The sequence below is a fragment of the Bactrocera dorsalis genome, chromosome 1, assembly GCF_023373825.1.
Source record: "Bactrocera dorsalis isolate Fly_Bdor chromosome 1, ASM2337382v1, whole genome shotgun sequence".
NCBI classification, from domain to species: Eukaryota; Metazoa; Arthropoda; class Insecta; order Diptera; family Tephritidae; genus Bactrocera; species Bactrocera dorsalis.
This window is the reverse complement of record NC_064303.1, coordinates 54,459,394-54,479,570: the sequence shown is the minus strand read 5'-3', so window position 1 is coordinate 54,479,570 and position 20,177 is coordinate 54,459,394. Positions and strand designations below refer to the sequence as shown.

Here is a 20,177-nt window from a genome sequence, read left to right as displayed (position 1 = left end):
GGCAAATGCCAACCTCCCCCTCAACAATTGAGAGAATTGTTTCGGTTCTCTTCCCTATCCAACCCCCACTCCATCAGGAGATCGTGAGATTACCACAAACCCAGGTTATCCCGGCTGTTACGAACGAAGAAGTCCGAGAAGCATGCAAACGGTTAAATCCGTCTAAAGCCCCGGGACCAGATGGAATTCCGAATATAGTGCTAAAAACAGCGATTGATAGAAACGTAGACTCCTTTCGAACTATGTATAATACATGCATCCAGGAAGGCCGCTTTCCCACCATATGGAAAAGGCAAAACCTGATACTATTGCCGAAACCCAACAAACCAATGACCGAACCGTCCCACTTCCGACCCCTTTGCATGTTAGACTCCGCTGGAAAGATCCTGGAGCGGATCATACATCAACGGCTAAATAAGGCAATCGACGATGCCGGTGGGTTATCACCCAACCAATTCGGTTTCAGGAAGGCAAGATCCACAATTGCAGCTGTAAATTTAGCAAAGACCCTGGCTGAACGGGCTATAAGCGGGAAAAGATGGAAAGGAGGCGCAATACAGTACTGCATGGCTGTAACCCTGGATGTAAAGAATGCCTTTAATTCAGCATCCTGGCACAGTATATTGAGCGCACTAAAAAGCTTCTCCGTGCCTCTATACCTTTATAACATAATAGTAAGCTATTTCGAGGACAGAACTTTGAGCTACAACACAAGTGAAGGCTCTAAAAAATATAAAGTCTCAGGTGGAGTACCCCAAGGATCTGTTCTTGGGCCGCTACTATGGAACGTCATGTACGATGGAGTACTACGATTGAAAGTACCCAAAAACGTGCATATTATTGGGTTCGCAGACGATATCGCTGTTATGGTTATAGCAAAACATATACACGATATAGTTTCGATAACCAACAGAACAATAGAGATAATAAGCGACTGGCTCGAAACTAACGGACTGAACCTAGCGGAAAGCAAGACCGAAGCGGTACTCATTACGGGCAGAAAAGTCCGTGAAGTTGCCACGATCAATATAAAGGGTGTAAGCATCACGACACAACCGGCAATTAAATACTTGGGAATCATGCTTGATGCAAGGATGTCCTTTAAGGAACACTTAGAGTACACAGGCGAAAAAGCTACAAAAGTGTGCAGAGCCTTGACCCGGTTAATGCTCAATACCCGTGGGCCAAAGCAAAATAGAAGACGACTATTAGCTGGTGTACTAAAGTCAGTCGCGCTGTACGGCGTCCAGGTATGGGGAAAAGCTCTAGAAATAAAATCATATCGCCGTGGCCTTTTTTCGATATATGCCACTTGCGCGCTGAGAGTATGTTCTGCGTTCCGCACAGTATCGGAAGATGCTGCTCTAGTTATTGCAGGCTTACACCCTTTAGATCTTCTGGCCAAGGAGATTCAATGCTGTACAAATGACAGGTTACCGCACAATACATTAAAACAAATAGCAAGGGCAGAGACAGTAGATCAATGGCAAAAACGCTGGGAGGAAAGCGGAAACGGACGGTGGACATTCCGACTGATCCCCAATGTCGAACCATGGTTAAATAGACAACACGGTGAGGTAGATTTCCACCTAACTCAAATTCTCACAGGACATGGCTGCTTCAAAGCATATTTAAAACGATTCGGGCACGAAAATAACGACACATGTGATTATTGCGGAGGCGATACCGTCGAAAATGTGGAACATACATTCTTCTATTGTCCAAAATATAATCAGGAGAGGCAACGTTTAAAAAATGCGTTTGGTGTAGACCCAACTCCCGATAACTTGGTAAGCCAAATGGTCGAATCGGTAGAGAAGTGGAAAGCTGCTTGCGAAGTAGCAGCCAAGGTTATGAAATCCCAACGTGCCAGCGAACAGCGGCGGAGAAGAGAGCTGTTAAATGTAACGGACAACCACGACCCAAACACACTAACATTGACGTGACGGGAAGGGTTGGCGACGAACAATGTACAAGGGGGGTTATCAGACCAACAGAGGTGGGGCCAAGTAAATGCAACTTGTAACTGAATGCATTTTGACCATCACGTACGCATGAGTGTCACTCAAACCATCCTCCCGACGTAATACTTGACGGTGGTACCGGGGGGAACGGTACAGGACGGTAGGAGGTTTAGTTTGGATTAAAGTTCCACACTGACTGGGGTCCAGGCTTTCGATGCTTCCTCCTCGTAAAAAAAAAAAAACAAAAAAAAAGAAAAAAAACATGTGAATATGTCACCAACCAAAACTTGAAACATTGTTCTACGAAAACAAAAACAACAACAGCATAAGTATGGCAACGTTGTGTTGTTGGTAGAAAAGCCGAGCTGTGCCGAAAGAAAGGAACAAACGATCGCCGATTGTCACCGCTTCGCTTGCTGCTCGCACATCTTCGCAGACAAGGTTGCGTTACATTCATATGGATGGAGCGAGGTTGCGCAACCTTGCGTTACTTTTATATGGAAGGTTGCGCAACCAGAATCTATCGCAACCTTTTCCGGCGTCGTATAAGAAGTATAACTTCAAAAAATAATTTCAGCAGCCAAAATTAAGAATTAATATAAGATTTATAATATTTAAATATTGCTTGTTAAGAGTGGATAAAATAATTTTTTTAATGGTAAAGAGTAAGTCAGTTAGATCAAATGTGCTGGAATGAGAATTGAAATCATGACATATACGGCGGAACGGTTCGTTTAACTCAAAATTTGCTCTATAAAATTTTAAAAGTAAGAGTCTAAACTGCCTGGTAGAGCGAGTGGGAACGTTAAAATTAATATCAGATAAGAGAGGTGGGCTGCAGACTGACCCATTCATGAGTTTTACAAGAAATATTATACCAACCAAGTGTCGGGAGATTTATAAGTTTTAAATGGTTAGTGTAAGGGGGAGATTTAAACTGGAATCCCAATGCAAATGATTTAAGGCAAAAAGTAAAAATTGTTTTTGAACGGACTCTAACTTATGCGAATGGACTTGGTAACTAGGGTTTCAAGTCACAGATGCATACTCTGATATAGACCTCACCAGAGAGGTAAAAAGAATTTTTTTTGTAAGCGGATCTCTAAATTCTTTACACCAACGTTTAACAAAACTAAGAGCGCCTTTAGCTTTAAAAACCGTGGAAGATACGTGAAGATTAAAATTGAGTTTGTGGACCATAGTTACTCCAAGATCAACGAAACTGCTTACTTGCTCCAATCTAAAGTTTTGTATTGCGTATGATACAGGTCTACGTGAAAAGCACATCGCTTTACATTTTTTAAGGTTCAATGGTATCTCATTTCTATCACACCAAGAAACTAGGTTGTTTAAGTCTGTTTGCAACTGACATCTTTCGCTGTTTGAAGTATACGTTTTAAAAAGTTTTACATCGTCAGCATATAATAAAACTTTTGAAAACTTAACAACAGATGATATGTCATTAACAAATAACAAGAACAGAATTGGACCAAGATGGCTAGCTTGTGGAACGCCTGAAGGAACATTGATTATGTCAGAAAAATTATGGTTAAATATGACTTGTTGAATTTTATTACTAAGATAAGAAGCAACCCATTTTATAAATATTGGTTGAAAACCCAGAAGATTAAGTTTATTCAAAGAAATTGAATGGTTTACTTTATCAAAAGCTTTACTACTAATAAAATCTGTGTATATAACATCAGTATTCTTATTCTCCCTAAAGCCCGTGGATACATGTGACACAAATTCAATCAAATTGGTTATTGTACATTTCCCTTTACGAAAACCGTGCTGAGAACAAGAAATTAGTGGAGAGATCCGGAAGGTTATATCGTCTGTTATAATTCCTTCAAAAAGTTTAGGTATTGCAGACAACTTTGCTATTCCCCTATAGTTTTCAATAGATGACCTATGTAAGTCCACTCTCATGTAAAGGAATTATAAATGACTTTTTCCATATGTATAAAAATAAGCCTTGCATAAGAGATGAATTAAAAAGTTTTGTTAGGGGTTGGTATATATATTTGACACATTTCTTAAGAAAGCATGAAGGAGTCATATCTGGGCCATAATTATATGATTGTCCTAACATATTTAAATGATATAAGTCGTCTGCTTCGGAAATGGTAGGTGCAATAATGACAGAAATCGGTCATAACTTGTGCTGATGCGGAACATTTTTTGGAGATTTTGGAGAGTAATTGGAGTAATTGGTAATTGAATTCAGCGAATTTATTAGAAATGGTGTGATTGTCACTAGACATACTAGACTTATATTTCATAGCGCACGGAAAATTAGAAATCCTGCGTTTGGAGTTGGCGAATTTCGATTACGTATAATATTTTTTTTTACTTTATTTGTATAATTATTATAACATATTTTGGTAAGGTTCAGCAAATTATCGACGCAATTTAGAATATTTTGAATAGTCAGCAACTAAACCAGTTTTTTTTTAAGTTTAAAAGCACGAGATTTTCTATTTTTTAATTTACATAATTCTTTCGAAAACCATAAATTAGAACTCATTTTTTGAGTAACAACACACTTCGGAACATATTTTTCAAATAAATTTAAAATAGTTTCATTAAAGAGGGAAGCACTAAATTCATAAGAAGAAGAGTAAGAAGTGTACGACGTGCGGCAAGATAGAGCTGAATTAATTTTAATATGGATCGTTTTTCCTTTGTATTCTAAAAATCAACAGTTTTGTTTAATAAACCACATTATTAATTTGTAAAATATAATTAATCTTGTCTACATATTTGATCTTGCCCACAAATTTGGGGGCTCAACTTAATAGTAATATATGTATGTGTGTAATTGTAAGAGACCATTAGCGCATTGCATAGATTTATTTTCGAAGACGAGGATGATAGACAAAATAGACAGAGGCTGCACGAATTTAAAGGTTTTAATTACGACGAGCACGACGACGAGTATGCGCAAAAGTCCGCATACATTGCATCAAATTTGTCTGTAGCAGAGTTGATTTCCATTTGCAACTTGATGCAACTGAGCTGCAAACAGGAAAATGTACAGTTGCATATCTTTCGAAATCTACAAAGAGGGAATTTGCTTGGTTCCAACGATAACGAAGAAGACGATAATGATGACGACGATTGCGAAGGCGAATAAGCAATATAAACGGCAGAAATTGCGGTGAATTGGCGGACAAGTGTACTAATCAGTCTAATCCAATTAGAAAAACAACCAACACTCATGAAAGAGAAAACGACGATTGCTTTGTATCATTTTTAAACAACGATTATGTAACCGAAGAAGAGAACACAATAACACTGAGAAGCAGAAGAGCGCAACCATCAAAATTGTCCAGATTTGCAATGAACTGACAATTTACCAGTTGAAGTTTGGATAAACGAATTCGAGGAAATATCAGCTGTTATGGGATGGGATGATTTTCAAAAATATGTATTTGCTAAAAAGTCCATTAAAGGCACTGCAAACTTATTTCTGAACAGCGAAAATGTTTCTTGGGAAAAGTTGAAATGTGCATTGCTGAAAGAATTTCAAACAGCAACGAACAGTGCTACCATACACAAACAATTAAGTGAAAGAAAAAAAGACGAAAACGTGTAAGATTATTGTTTTAAAATGAAAGAAATCGCATCAAGGGAAAATGTCGCTTTTATCTAGTATGTTATCGATGGCATAAGGGATTTAAGGTTAAACAGAAGCATTTTGTATGACGCTCGTTATATGACGGAATTTAAACAAAAACTTAAAATATACGAAATGGTACGATCGAAATCAAAAGATGAAGAAAATGAAATAGTTAGGAACAAGAAAGTAAATAGTTATTTTAACAAAGAAATAATAAATTCAGAAGAACGAAGTATAAATAGCGTCAGAAAAACAGTGAATATTGTTGAAGCGAAAGTGAACATTCGTTGTTATAATTGTGGTGTAAAAGGCCATAAAAGTATTGATTGTAAAGACAGAGTGAAAGGTGTAAAGTATTTTGGGTGTAATAACTTTAGCCATATGTCGAAAAATTGTCCAAACAAAAACATACTAAGTGACCAACGTAATTAACAAATTGTTAAAACAAGTAAAGATAGGGATGGCAGATGAGAAGTGGTTAGCTTTGTTTGATACAGGCAGTAAATTTAATGTTGTTACATATAGAATGTACGAATTATTAAAGAAGCCGAAGTTGATAGAATCAAACTTTTATTTAGTTGGATATGGACAAAAATCAAATGAAAATGAAGTGAAACCGATTGGACATTTTGAAAAAAGTGTAGAAATAGACAATAACATTTTCAATTTAAATTTTCACGTCGTAACATCAAATAGCATAGACGTTAACATTATTATAGGTGAAGAATTATATTCACAAGCTGAGGTGCGAATTAATTCAAGTGGTATTTTTGTACAAAAATTAAATACGTGTGATATATGTATTTGAAGAACACGTGCTGATGAAAATTGATAAATGTAAAGAAGATATAAACGTGAACTCACTTGCTAGTGCTGCAGTAAAGCAAAAAGTTTTTGATTTAATTGAACCATATACGCCTAATAAAACAAAAACAAAAAATGCGAAAAAGACAATAGTGTTAAAAGACGATAGATACGCCAATTTTTTTTGCACCTAGAAGACTTCCTTTTAATGAAAGGCAGATAATTGATAGGCAAGTTGAATAATGGCTTGAAGACGGAATTTTTAAAACTTCAGAGTCTGAATTGTGCAGTCCAGTAGTATTGGTGAAAAAACTGTGTATAAACTACCGACGCATAAACAAAGTAATAATTAAGGACGTATTCCCACTGCCCTTAATTGAAGACCATCTCGATGGACTACAAGGCTCCAAGATATTTAGCACGATTGATCTAACAAACGGGTTCTTCCACGTTGACGTGTCTGACGCAAGCCGCAAGTATGCATCATTTGTAACACATAACGGTCAATATCAATTTCTCAAGGTTCCATTTGGATTGTGCAACTCTCCTGGCGTTTTTAAGAGGTATGCAAATGCTATATTTCGAGATTTTACGAAAGAGGGAATTGCTCTCCCTTAAATCGACGACATTATAATTCCGGCAACTGACGAAGCGCTAATTCGATTAGAAAAAGTTCTAAACTTGTGCCAAGATTATGGGCTTCAGATTAACAAAAATAAATGCCAATTTTTACAAAGACGAGTGGAATTTTTAGGCCACGTTTTAGAAAATAACCAAGTCGCTCCATCAAGTGTGAAAATAGAGGTAGTTATTAAATATCCATTACCAAAAACGTTGAAACAGTTAGATAGTTTCCTTGGCCTAGCCGGGTACTTTAGAGAGTTCATTCGCAACTTTGCATTAGTTGCAAAGCCGCTAAATGATTTGAAGAAACAAAATATTGTATTTAATATGGGGGATGAACAAATAAAATCATTTAATACTTTAAAAAGCCTTTTAAGTCAAAAGCCAGTATTAAGTATATACAATCAGGCGTATGAAACGGGAGTACACATAGACGCATCCATAAATGGTTACGGCGCTGTTTTATTACAAAAATCCCCAGATGATAGTCAATGGTACCCCGTGTATTGTATGAGTAAAAAGATGAAGACGATGGAAGCTGAGCGAAAATTTTGCAGCTACGAACTCGAAGTACTCGCTGAATAAAGGCTCTTGAAAAGTTTAAAGTTTATTTATTGGGTTTACATTTTACCATTATAACCAACTGTAATGCGTTTGCAAAACAATAGACAAAAAAGATTTATGTACGAGAGTAGCTAGGTGGTTAATGTTGTTGTAAGAGTATGACTACGCCATTGAACACCGTTCTGGTTCAAATATGAAGCACGTAGATACATTGAGTAGAGATCCGATTTTAACAATTACCATAGATGACGTCACTTTAAAAATCAAAGAAGCGCAAGCACAAGATGAGGAACTGCGACTAATAAAAGAAATTTTGCAAGAAAGGGAAAGTTATGAAGATTCCTTTATGAGAGGTGACATTTTATATAAATTAGTAAACGACTGCGAGTTATTAGTCATACCCAGAACATGCAAAAGGAAATTATACGACGAGCCCAAGAAAAAGGACATTTCGCTTTAGCAAAAACTAAAGATATTCTATTTTTCCAAACTGAATGAAAAAATTCAAAAGTGTATTTCCAATTGCGTTCAATGCATCGTTGCCAATCGCAAAAGAGGAAAACAAGAGGGCGAGTTACATCCATTACATAAAATAGATACTCCATTACATACGTACCACGTCGATCATTTAGGACCATTAGAATCTACAAGTGAAATGTATACGTATATATTTGCAGTAATCAATGCATTTACAAAATCTTCTTGGTTATATCCTACCAAATCAACATCAGCAAAAGAGGTCATCAGTAAGCTAAAGACGCAAAGTACCAATTTTGGCAATCCAGTTAAAATTATTTCTGATAGAGTTTCGGCATTCACGTCCGACGAATTTAAAGAATACTGCCGATCAGAAAACAAAAATCACGTTAAGATAACTACAGGACTACCACGTGTCAACGGCCAAATTGAAAGATTGAACAGCACAGTAATTGAAGTTTTATCGAAACTGAGTATCGAAGATGCAACAAAGTGGTACCGTTATGTCGACCGAGTATAACAGGTGCTAAATTCTACATATAATCGAAGCATAAATATGACACCGTCTGAAATGATGATTGGGACCCGAATGAGGTCTAAAGAAGATATTTATATTAAAGAACTCATCGAAGAACAATTATTGCAACAGTTCAACCAAATTAGATATGAAATGCGCAACGACGGGAAAAAACAAATCCTTAAGATTCAAGAAGAAAACAAAAAATCATACAATCTGCGACGTAAAAAAGCTCATATTTACAAACTAAATGATATTGTTGCTTTAAAACGTACACGATTAGGAAGAGATTTAAAGCTCAAACAAAAGTTTTTATGTCCCTCTCTAATTACTAACGTAAAACCGAACAACACTTACGATGTTCAAAAACTGGGTAACGGCGAAGGTCCAAAAACAACAACAACGTGCGCAGAATTTATGAAAGAATGGCTAAATACATTTGATGACGACGATTCTACTTAAGTTATTCGAGACGAATATTACGCAGGATGGCCGATATGTGGAAATGAAACGATATGGCAGCACAGAAAAGAAAGAAGAAGAAGAATAAGTGGAGTATCAGCAAGACGAGTAAGAAGTGTACGACGTGCGGCAAGATAGAGCTGAATTAATTTTAATATAAATCGTTTTTCCTTTGTATTCTTAAAATAAACAGTTTTGTTTAATAGACCACATTATTAATTTGTTAAATATAATTAATCTTGTCTACATAATTGATCTTGCCCACATTAATTTTAATTTTTAGTACTAAGACAGAATACAATAAAGGAGGTCCCAAAAATATTTTTTTATTAATAACAAAATAAAAGTTTTATAACTTAGATACTGAGGTCGGAATGTAGGGGATTTAACAAAGTTTTCAAATACTTAACAAAGAAAGACGTTGAATAAAACTATATTTTTGCAAAGCATAAACCAAACATATTGGGATTTGTAAAAAATATTTTTATATACTTAAATGACTGAATATCATAATTTCTAAATATCTTAATTAAAACTGCTAAACTTCAAATTTGTATAATCAAGTTTCCTTTAAAGATATTATTTCAAAGCGTGCGTAAGTATATTTCACAAACATAAAGAAATAAACAAATGTAATTTAATTTGCAGTTTTAATGTTTTTAAGGTAATTTTTTATTACTTTCGATAAACTTTTATTAAAAAAATAGTTAAAACTTCAGTTTTTTTATAATGATAATTAAAAAAAAATTCCAAATATTATACTTAACTGAAGAAGGTTTTCTAAGTTTTTAGAAAAAATCTTAGGGTTGGGCCTTAACAAATTATTTTCATTCTGAAAAATTTGCTAAATTTTTAAATTTAGCTTATGTTGATAATGCTTTAAAGTTTTTCGTAACTCAAAGTACCATACATTTTAAAAATAACAACTGAAATGGTAATTTTCTTATACCACTTTACGTCTCTACACAGTTTAACCTGAGAACATAAAACATAGAGAAGGTGCAAATCGAATTCTGTATGATGGTTCGATTGCGCGGCAACAGAGCTTATAGGATTGTGACACGGAATTTCACCATTCTCGCTGCTATTTAGCAGAAATGAGCATGTCTCTGGCAGAAATATATCGTCACCTGAAATGCAAATTAACGTAACAACATTTTCGAAAATTTACAGTGCCGTGAATGAAACGCGAAATAAAATGGAACAAGAGTGAAAAAAAATTTTAATATTGGTTAAAACTGGCTTATATCTAAGCGCAGAACATGAAAATGTTGAACATACGTAATATTATGTATGTAATTTGAAGTAGTGAAGCGTAATCAACAAGACACTCAATTTCGAATTTTTTGATGATACGTTATTTTGCATTTCAGGTGACGATATGTAAAACGACAGAAAATGAATAAAGAGAATTGCTTTGTAGAAAAATATACAAAGTCACACAGAGATTGTATAAAAGCATTCTTTGAGTCACATATGCATGATGATCTTGTATCATATGAACCATTTTTTTCAGAAAAATTATAAAAATTTTAATTTTTTTACAAAATCGTAATAAAATAGTTAAAAAATAATTTAATTATATTATTATTATATTTCAAAAAAGTTATATTTAAATCGTGTATTACAAAGTGAAGATGTATCAAATGAACTTCATTTCTTGAAAGAAAATTGATGATCTTCATGAAATATGCATATTCGCATTATTTCGTTATCATTTCCATATTTGCACCAGTGGAATTTCTATGGCATATATGTACATACATATATTATTTCTTTCTCACATTTGTCCGTATGTTTACGAAAGCAAATGCGAGCCACATACATATATACATACATACATTCATAATAACAAGTGTCGCACGCATCTTTCGCATCTCCGTTGTCACGATGGCGCTTGCAGTCTGTCGCGGTCTATGTGTTCAGCACATCAATCTGTCGAAGCACTGGTTTTAGTTTCTCTGGCACTGACGCAACGAGACGCGAAAGAAACTAACAAACGATTGTTACCGCTTCCCTTGCCGCTGTAACAGCTTCGCCAACGATCTAGCGTAAATATGTATGCATATGTATGAACTTGCATACATATCGACGCTGATTTTTGCGAGCCACGGAAAAATACTTATTTTAGAATTGACAAATATTGTAAATCGACAAGAGCTATATTGCCACTTTTCTCGCTTCTTTCTGTGAAGAAGCATCAGAAAGTTGTTCAATTTTTGATTTTTAGCTTTTGCCATCGTCGCGAAAAGACGCTTGTAGGCAAAGGCATGCTCGGGGAGATGTTACGGCGTCTGTTTATATGAATGAAGCGAGGTCGCTTGTGGCATATGAGCCTGCGTTTATGAATGAAATCGTTTTTGTTGTAAAATTTACTACATTTGTTCTTCGCTAATTTGGCTGCCATATTGACTTGTGATGCTTCTGCTATTTAGACGATTGTTGTTTTTGTGGAGCAATGCTTCAATTTTTGTTGGTGACATATTCACATGTGTACGCATATGTATGTTTATATGTTTGTGCATTATTTGTTCGGCAGTGTGTACTGAGAAGGTGCAAATCGAATTCTGTATGATGGTTCGATTGCGCGGCTAACAGAGCTTATAGGATTGTGACACGGAAATTCACCATTCTCGCTGCTATTTAGCAGAAATGAGCATGTCTCTGGCTGAAATATATGTAAAACAGTGGTCGGCATGAGAGGATCTGTCACTGTGTTGGTGAGCACGAAAAAACAGTAGCCCAGTGAGAAATTGGAATTTAAATTAAACAAATTTTATAAGCAAAATTTAAAATATAATATATAAAACTAAATGACTTTTAAGGATATATTCCCTATTATCTTTAAAAGACTTGGAACATAAAAGGCTGCCATGAAATGCAAGGCATTTAGAATCATGAAGTATTTCTCGCAGGCCATATTTGGTTTTGCGCTATAGTCTTACGTGATGTTAATTCATTGCTGTCTCGACAACGACTGAACGATAGAGCGTAAGCGTACGTGTGAAGTTATAGTAGAAACACTCAAAAACGCTTCTTTCCTTCCTTCCTTTTCCTTCCTTATCGGCAAAATGTGTGCACAGTCAAAAACGTGGTAAAAACGCAGAAATCAGCTGTTCTCTTTTGTTTACATTTCATTTGTTTGACATTTCATACAATTCTAAAAATTGTGTCAGCAGCAACATGGAAGTGGACAATAGTGATCAAATGTTTTTAGAATTGTGCGAATTATACTCCTTATATAGTTTATATAAACAGTATAAAAACAAAAAACGAACGAGAAGGTACAAAATTCGCCCAATCAATCAAAACTGGGGCGTTAGCGGTTACCAGATAAAAACTTTTCTGGTAATGAAAAACAGGGAACCAGAACAACTTTTTTTGCATACAAGGATGCCGCCGGACGATTATAATTTGCTTCTGAATTTGATATCGAAATCCTTGAAGAAGCCAAGGCAGCGGATTGGACCCGAAGAAAGGCTCTCGTTGGTATTACTGTAAGTTGATTTGTTGTGTTTTGCGAATTAATATACGTATGCATGTATATACATATGTACTTCTCTTACAATTGTTAGCTATTTGTCACAAGGCGTGTCGGTGCAGAGCATTGCATGGAGCTATTAGTTGGGAAAGTCAACAGTACGCGAAATCATATTAGAGACGTGTGAAGTAATCTGGCAGCTACTTTCCCCAATTTATGTAAGCGAGCCAACAGAGTCTCAATACAAGGGCATTGCAAAAGATTTTTATAATATGTGGAACATTCCGAATTGTGTCGGTGCAATTGATGGTAAGCACGTTGCAATTAAGTGCCCGGCCAATTCCAATTCGATGTTTTACAATTATAAAAAATTCTTTAGCATCGTTTTGATGGCTGTATGTGATGCGAAATATACGTTCACAGCAGTTAGTATTGGCAGCTATGGAAGTCAAAGTGACGGAGGTACCGTATATTAAATTGATTAACATTATAGTGTAATGCATTTCTGTTATTATTTATGCAGGAATCTTTCGACTTACTCCATTTGGCCATGCATTATTACAAAACACTCTGCCTTTGCCACCACCTGTGCCACTGTCTGACGTGTCACCGGAACCTTTTCCTTACTTTTTCGTTGGAGATGCCGCATTCCCATTACGAAATAATTTAATGCGTCCATTTCCTGGAGCTAATCTAACACACACGAAACGTATTTTCAATTATCGATTGTCACGCGCTCGTAGAGTCATAGAAAATTCCTTTGGTATATTGACTGCTCGGTGGAGAATTTTGAAAACAACGATTGAATGTAATCCAGAAAATTGTGAAAAAATTGTATTGGCTTGCATAGCCTTACACAATTTTATAATGTTGAATGATCACAATCGCTGGTATTGTCCGGAGAACTATGTAGATCGAGTGGAAGGACATAACATTGTTCATGCCGGTGAGTGGCGCCGGGAAACTGAAAACAACTCTTTACGACCAATGCGAACTTCGGTGCGTAGAGGTCCTTCAACTGCGTTTAACCTACGGGAGAGACTTGCTAACTATTTTATAAATGAAGGATCTGTACCATTCCAGAACAATTTAGACTCTATTATAGGAGGACCATATGCTCCTGGAGGACCTTATTAAAAATAAATACCATTTTTGTTTTCGTTCATGAGATCATTTCATTTTTTATTTACATAAGAATTATTATTTCCATAAGAATTAATGAACAAAATATATTTATGTAGAAAAAGTAAAATAATAATTTAAAAATAAAAAATTCATTTATATACATATGTATACTATTAAATTAACTTAATTAAATCATTCTCCCCTCTGCACTGCAAACGCAGCCTCCAACATTTTTTCAATAGCCCTAACTTGCTTTGCCTCATCCATTTTGTTTAAAATGGACACGGCTAAAGTGCTGAACGATTGCACAGCCGGACTTGTTGATTGTTGTTGTTGTTGGACCGGCATGATGGCTTGCGTTGACCATCTCTTTTTAAAAATGTCAATGGCTTCTATCATCTTCTTGTCAACCTCGCTGTTAGTTGGCCCAGATTGGCCTCGCTTTCTGCCCTTTTGGGTAGCCACCTGCGTAGAGCAGGATGGTGAGGGAAGCGAGGTGGATGAGGAAGCAGTCGGTGATGGCGGCACGGCGACAGGAGGCGATGGCACCACGGCGACAGGTGGAGATGGCGACGGCAGGGATACTATTAGTGGTTTGGGCCATAGCGGTGATGGCACTTCCACCTCCTGCACATGGACATGTGGCTGCAGTCCACTGTCTTCAGTTGCAATCGGCAACTGTCTCTGTTCAATTTCACAAATATTTTGTGAGAATCTAATCCTGTAAATTTAAGTTTTTATTAATACTTTTTCAAATATAAGTATGTATATTCAATTAATATACTAAAACTTACGGCCGTGGTACAATGTGTGGCTGAATAAACTTCATCGCGTTCAGCAAATGCCACTGTCTTTGGACCTCCATCCCGCTGCCGCTGGGGGCGTTAGCCTTCCGCACTTCCCGCCCATACCGGTCGCGAAGTGTCAGCCATCTTCGGCGACACATTTCTCCTTTATAAAAATAATTAATTATTATTAAAAACATAAACAGTTGTAAATAACATAGCAACTTACCACTTGCGTTTAATTCCCTTCCTATTTCAGCCCACAAAGCATCCTTCCTTGACTGTAGCTTATAAAATGGACTGCGCTTGTTAAACAATTCGCTTCTAGCCTCAACTAGAGCTATTAATCTTTCGTCTTCCGTTTTTATTGATTTGCACACGTATTTTACTTATCCAATCAATCCAATAAATGTTTCATTTGACGTTTGTTTTAATGGCGCTTGTTTACATTTGAACAATGTTGCCATTGCCCAATACGCATATATAGTTTTGAGCGCATCTTTGTTTTCAATTACAATTTTTTACAATATAAAATATCAAAACTAAAATCAAACTATTAAAAATAGTTTATATATTTATAAATAATAGCATTCGACTCTGATTTTGAGTTATTTTAAGAAAATTTCAAACATATTGAACAGATTGAATTATAAAAGTTGATAATTACTGCAGTATATCGATATTGGCAACCTTGCGTTGTGAGAGAGCAATCAGCTGAGACGTTTGCGACGGCAAAAATCCAAATGTCGCAGATTCTCACGTCAACGTCACGTCAACGTCAACGGGAGTAGCGTTTTTCACTGTTCAGTTACATTGCGCGCCCATAAGATAGGTCGTCCCAGCTGACACGACCCACGATTCTGCGCTGTTCACTAACCAGCCTATTAGTTTGCAAAATTTTGCTATGAAATGCCGACCACTGTTGTAAAACGACTAAATTTATGCGAAATGAGCATGTCTTTGGCAGATATATATGTAAAGCGACTAAATTCATGCGAGAATGAGTAAAGAGAAATGATATGAAGAAAAATATACAAAGTCACACGGAGAATGTAAAAAAGCATTCTCTGAGTCACATATGCATGCTTATTTTGTATTAGATGAACCACACACATGCGTGATTTTCACATATGCATGAACCATTTTTTTCCGAAAAATGGTAAAAATTTTAATTTTTTTTTTAAATCGGGAAAAATTATTTTAATTTTATTTCTCTTTATTTTTATTTTTTAATTTTTAAATAAATTAATGTTTATTTCGACTATTACAAAGTGAAGATGTATCAAATGAACTTCATTTCTTCAAAGAAAATTGATGATCTTCATGAAATATACATATTCGCATTATTTCGTTATCATTTCCATATTTGCACCAGTAGAATTTCTATGGCATACATATATGTACATATATTATTTCTTTCTCACATTTGTCTTCTTTGTTTACGAACACATTTTTTTGGCATCTATGTTGTCATGGGCAACCAGGGCAAAAAATAAAAAATAAAGTAATGGCCGCCGATTGTCACCGCTTTCCTTGCCGCTGTGACAGCTTCGCCAACAAACGTGCGTAAATATGTATGTACGTATGATCGTGAATACATATCGACGCAGATTTTTGCGAGAAGCACCAGAAAGTGGTGCAAATTATGATTTTTAGCTTTTGCCATCGTCGCGAAAAGACACTTGTTGGCAAAGGCATGCTCGGGGAGATGTTACGGCATCTGTTTTTATGAATGAAGTGATGTCGCTTGTGCAATTTGCGCCTGCGTTTATGAATGAATATTGTTTTTGTTGTAAGATTTACTACATTTGTTCTTCGCCAATTTGGCTGTCATATTGACTTGTGAAGATCAATTTTTTGTGGTGACGTATTCATATGTAAGTATGTGTACGCATATGTATGTAGGTCAATGCACGCACTTGCAATAGGTATGTTGGTAGGTGATGAAAATATGATTTGAATTTCTGAACGCGCACATGCGTATACATTCATATGAGTATGTGCATATACACAAGATAAAATAGAAGATGTATGGATATACTATACTAATAAATATTTTTCTTACTAATAGAAATATATAAAGAAAAATATTTATAAGTATAGTATGCGAAGTTAAAAAGCAAAAAATTAAAAATAAATTCCGTCGGGATTCGAACCTGTGTTCGCATCTTGACTTTCCAAACGCTTACCACCAGCACCACCATTGACACTTAGGTTACTCTGTCTTAAGCATGGTTTCGTTATGCATGTAAGAACAAACGATGGTTCAAATAATTTTGTTTAAGTATAGAAATATGCTTTTGTAGAGCATTTGCTTTCGCAAACATACAGACAAATGTGCAAACGACATAATATATGTATGGTTGCTTCGCATTTTGCTTCTACGCCGGTCAAATTTCTATACAAAAATCGGCTGAAATGTGTGAGAAAATAAAATGGACAACTAGGGCAAATAATTTTTAAAAGTTTATTGATAATTAAATATAAATGAAAATACATGTAAATTTACTTAAATTTATTTAAATTTATTAAAAAATTTATTGAAAAATTACTTAAATTTATTCAAATTTATTAAAAAACTGCAAAGAAAAATAAAAAAAAATTCATTTTATTAGAAATATATATATACATATAAAATTATTAAAAAAATATAATTTTAGTAAAACACGATTTTCAGAATTTGTCTACCTACAACCACAAATTCTCACGCAACCTAATCAATAAAAATTAGGTCTTTTTCACCAGCTTTTTTCAAAGCTTGGCTCACGTGTACATACTACTTACTACATTAATAAATACTAAAACTAACTAGCAATAACTAATACTAAAACTACTACTACAAACTATTTACAACCTAATTCTACCCTGAAAGAAAAAAAAGAACAATATTAGTTTAGGAAGAATCTGAAATGAGAAGAATGAAATGTGTTTTAGTTATTTCATTAATGTACTTTTATACTTGTATAGTTCTTTTACCTTTTATAACACGGAAATCGCTAGAAAAATTTAATGTGGCCTACAATCTACGTTACCACTTTTTCCACTTCTCTCTTTTGTTGTAATATCTCGCCCTAACTTCATTTTTATGAAGCTGTTCCTGTTGGTGTGCCAGCCATTTCGCGTTTTTAAACAGTAAAACTGTTATGCCTATGTTCGAGGCAATCTCCAGCCTCGCTATACCACTTTGGGTATTTCTGTTTCGTAATTGCAGTAATCTGGGCTAAAATCATCGATTTTATACCAACTCTGCAAGAATTTGCTATAAAGAGCTCTTTATAGCAGCTCATTTGTAGGCGGCTTATGTCGAAGACTCTATCATCGGGATTAACCAGCCTTAGGTCATTCGCGCTTTTATAATTTTTAGACCTTATAAGGGCTTCCGATGAGTCTTCCAAAGAGCTTTCCGTATTCCGCATTAAAATGGCACATTTGTCGCACTTCAATCTACATAAAACCTTCTGGTATATCGCATATCCAGCATAATAGCGACAAACCTGTATTTCGGCTGGTTTTTCATTCTGATCAAAGTGCTCATCTGGAATACATATTTGTTCTACGGCAAGTTGTTCAGTCTCTTTTAAATTTTCTTTCAGGTCGTCTTCCTGGCCAATATTCTAGTCAAGGTTTATATCGTCGTCTTCTTCGCAATTGCTGCCTGTTTGCGAGAAGTTGCGTCGCAATATATGCATGGACACTAGCCTTGCTACAATATATTGGATCTCGTGTGCTGACGGATGATTATTACATCCTAAATTTGCTCTTATTTTATAAAAAAAGTTTTCCAAGGCATCTTGGTTCATCCTCCCTAAGAGTATAAATGACAACCTCTTTGTATTGGTCGTCTTCGAGGATTTGGATTGCAAAGCGTCTTGCAATCCAATTCGTCAAAGAGATCGTTCATTTTCTTCACCAGCAGTTGGGTTGCTTTAGCGCAGTTTTTCAAATGCTCATCGGAGCCCAATAAATTTTCCTTAATTGCCATGTCTATTGCCGCGGCGACCGAGTTGCTGAATATTTGCGTAGCCCTAGACACCGACATCTTTTCTAAATTTGTGGGGTACACATGCGAATACGTTAATTTAGGGCACATTTTAAAATTAACGTTCGCCTGGTCTATGGCATATATTTTGCGGACAGCTTTAAAAGTTGTCAGCCCATCTTGCGTTTCAACGTCATATTTTAGGAACATATTGCGCATGCATTTTATTAAGTGGCAATAGTCGAACATAAAATAAATTTTGTTTTGCTTGTGATAAAAATACGGTTTTTCTGGCGATGCTCCCAACATTTGCCTCAATTTGGCATTTTGGGGACCCTGATCGCATATAATGGTTTTAATTTGAAGTCCGATTTCTTCGGAGGCGTTTAAATTGCTCTGGAGCAAATTTTGCAATCTTTCGCTGCTTACGCCATCTTTTGCCACATAGTAGGAAATTACGTATTTCCATTTCGCGACTAGGCCTTTCAACATAAAAAAACAACACTTATTGCCGATCACGCTTTCCCGGTGACCTTCTCCATTATCGACGAAGCCATCAATCACATCTCGTACTTTGTTATATGTCAGATCTTTTCTGATTGAGACTTCGTCGAAAATTAATTGGCAATTTCTTTAAATTGTTCAAGACTTTTTCGTCGATACCGGGGCAGACATACCGGATCGGACGCCAACGCAAAAGTGTCTTTTTGTGGGGCAATGCGAACCCCAAGTCGTCGCGCATAAAATTATAGGCCCTAGTCGACATATAATTTATGTTCAACGCCATTGCCTTCTCCTTTTCGCTGTAGGAGCTTTTCGTCTTCACAATCATTTTTGCGAAGGTAACCGCATGATCATTTGCATTTCCTGTAAAAATTATATTTTTCTGCAGAGCTTGACATTTCTTTGTCAACAGGAAAACTTTCCTTTTCAGCTCTTTAATCTGTTTCATTTGCCTCAAAGAATTTCTTTGAAAACCCCTAGCTACGCGAGCGTAATGCTCGTGGTCGCGAACAGTGATATTCTCACTATCTTCGCACTTCATTTGTATCTCATGATGGCGGGAATATTTCTCAAATTCTTCAAATGATATGTCATTTGGATTTCCCATCTCCTCAAATGACATATCATTAGGTGTTGTACAATCGGTTTTTAAAACATCATATTTTTGTACAACCGGCGGCAAAACCCACTGTGGTGATTGCTGACTAGTTTCGTCAGCTTCAATTTTTAAATTCAGCACAGGAACAGCTTCATTTAAAATCCGCTTTGACGAAATATCTTTACTGTGAAAATGTCTTTCACATATATATAAATTTTGTTTAACTGGTAACTGCAGATTGCAGGCCTTCACCCAATTATTCCTAGCAACTTCCGTTTTAGGAAACGCAAAAAGTTTTGCTCCACCGGCACAGTTGCTAACGCAGCAACTTTTGTACGGGCGCACCGGTTGAAATAATTGGGTTGGGGCCTCATCTAAAAAAATTTTAAATAAATATAAATATAAATATAAAATATGTATATATAATAAATACTAAATTAAATAGTATATGCACCCACAGGCAATTAAATTAAAATTGAAATATTAATAATCGGTGACAATTTAAAGAAAACAAAATAACAACGTAGAATCGTGAATCAGGGTGAAAGAATTGGCCGCTCCGTACCGAGGTAGTGGTAGAAACATCTGCATGGATAACTTCTTTTCTTGTATGTGCACCCGCAACCAAATTGGCAAAACACACACACGCACTTAACAAACACCCACAA

General features: G+C 35.8%; 4 protein-coding genes across 14 annotated transcripts in view; 2 read left to right on the top strand and 2 right to left on the bottom strand.

Moving 5' to 3' along the window:
• The window catches only part of LOC105233578 (FERM domain-containing protein 5), a 753,696-nt gene that overhangs the window by 174,666 nt on the left and 558,853 nt on the right, over nt 1–20,177 (bottom strand). The window contains exons 7-8 of one of the 11 annotated variants that reach the window (XR_007423743.1): nt 17,405–19,883; nt 17,038–17,332 (exon numbers count right to left, since the gene is read on the bottom strand). The exons of 9 other annotated variants lie outside the window; for them this stretch is intronic. Coding sequence is in view for 1 of the 2 variants with exons in the window: in XM_049462611.1 (XP_049318568.1) it covers nt 19,880–19,883 (4 nt within the window). In the remaining variant the exon portion in view is untranslated. Of the gene's footprint in view, nt 1–17,037; nt 19,884–20,177 lie in introns of those variants that run through there. One more of the 11 variants, XM_049462611.1, reaches the window with a different exon arrangement.
• LOC109579258 (uncharacterized) overlaps nt 1–20,177 on the top strand; it is a 464,513-nt gene that overhangs the window by 381,226 nt on the left and 63,110 nt on the right. The window lies entirely within an intron of this gene.
• Nucleotides 12,662–13,789, top strand: LOC125775624 (putative nuclease HARBI1). The gene is made up of 2 exons (XM_049446269.1): nt 12,662–12,980; nt 13,042–13,789. Exons 1-2 carry the CDS (start codon nt 12,791–12,793, stop codon nt 13,653–13,655), a joined length of 804 nt encoding a protein of 267 aa, XP_049302226.1. The 5' UTR covers nt 12,662–12,790; the 3' UTR covers nt 13,656–13,789.
• Nucleotides 13,836–14,741, bottom strand: LOC125775607 (uncharacterized). Its single transcript, XM_049446259.1, has 2 exons — nt 14,438–14,741; nt 13,836–14,364 (listed from the first exon to the last, which is right to left on the bottom strand). Exons 1-2 carry the CDS (start codon nt 14,626–14,628, stop codon nt 13,836–13,838), a joined length of 720 nt encoding a protein of 239 aa, XP_049302216.1. The 5' UTR covers nt 14,629–14,741.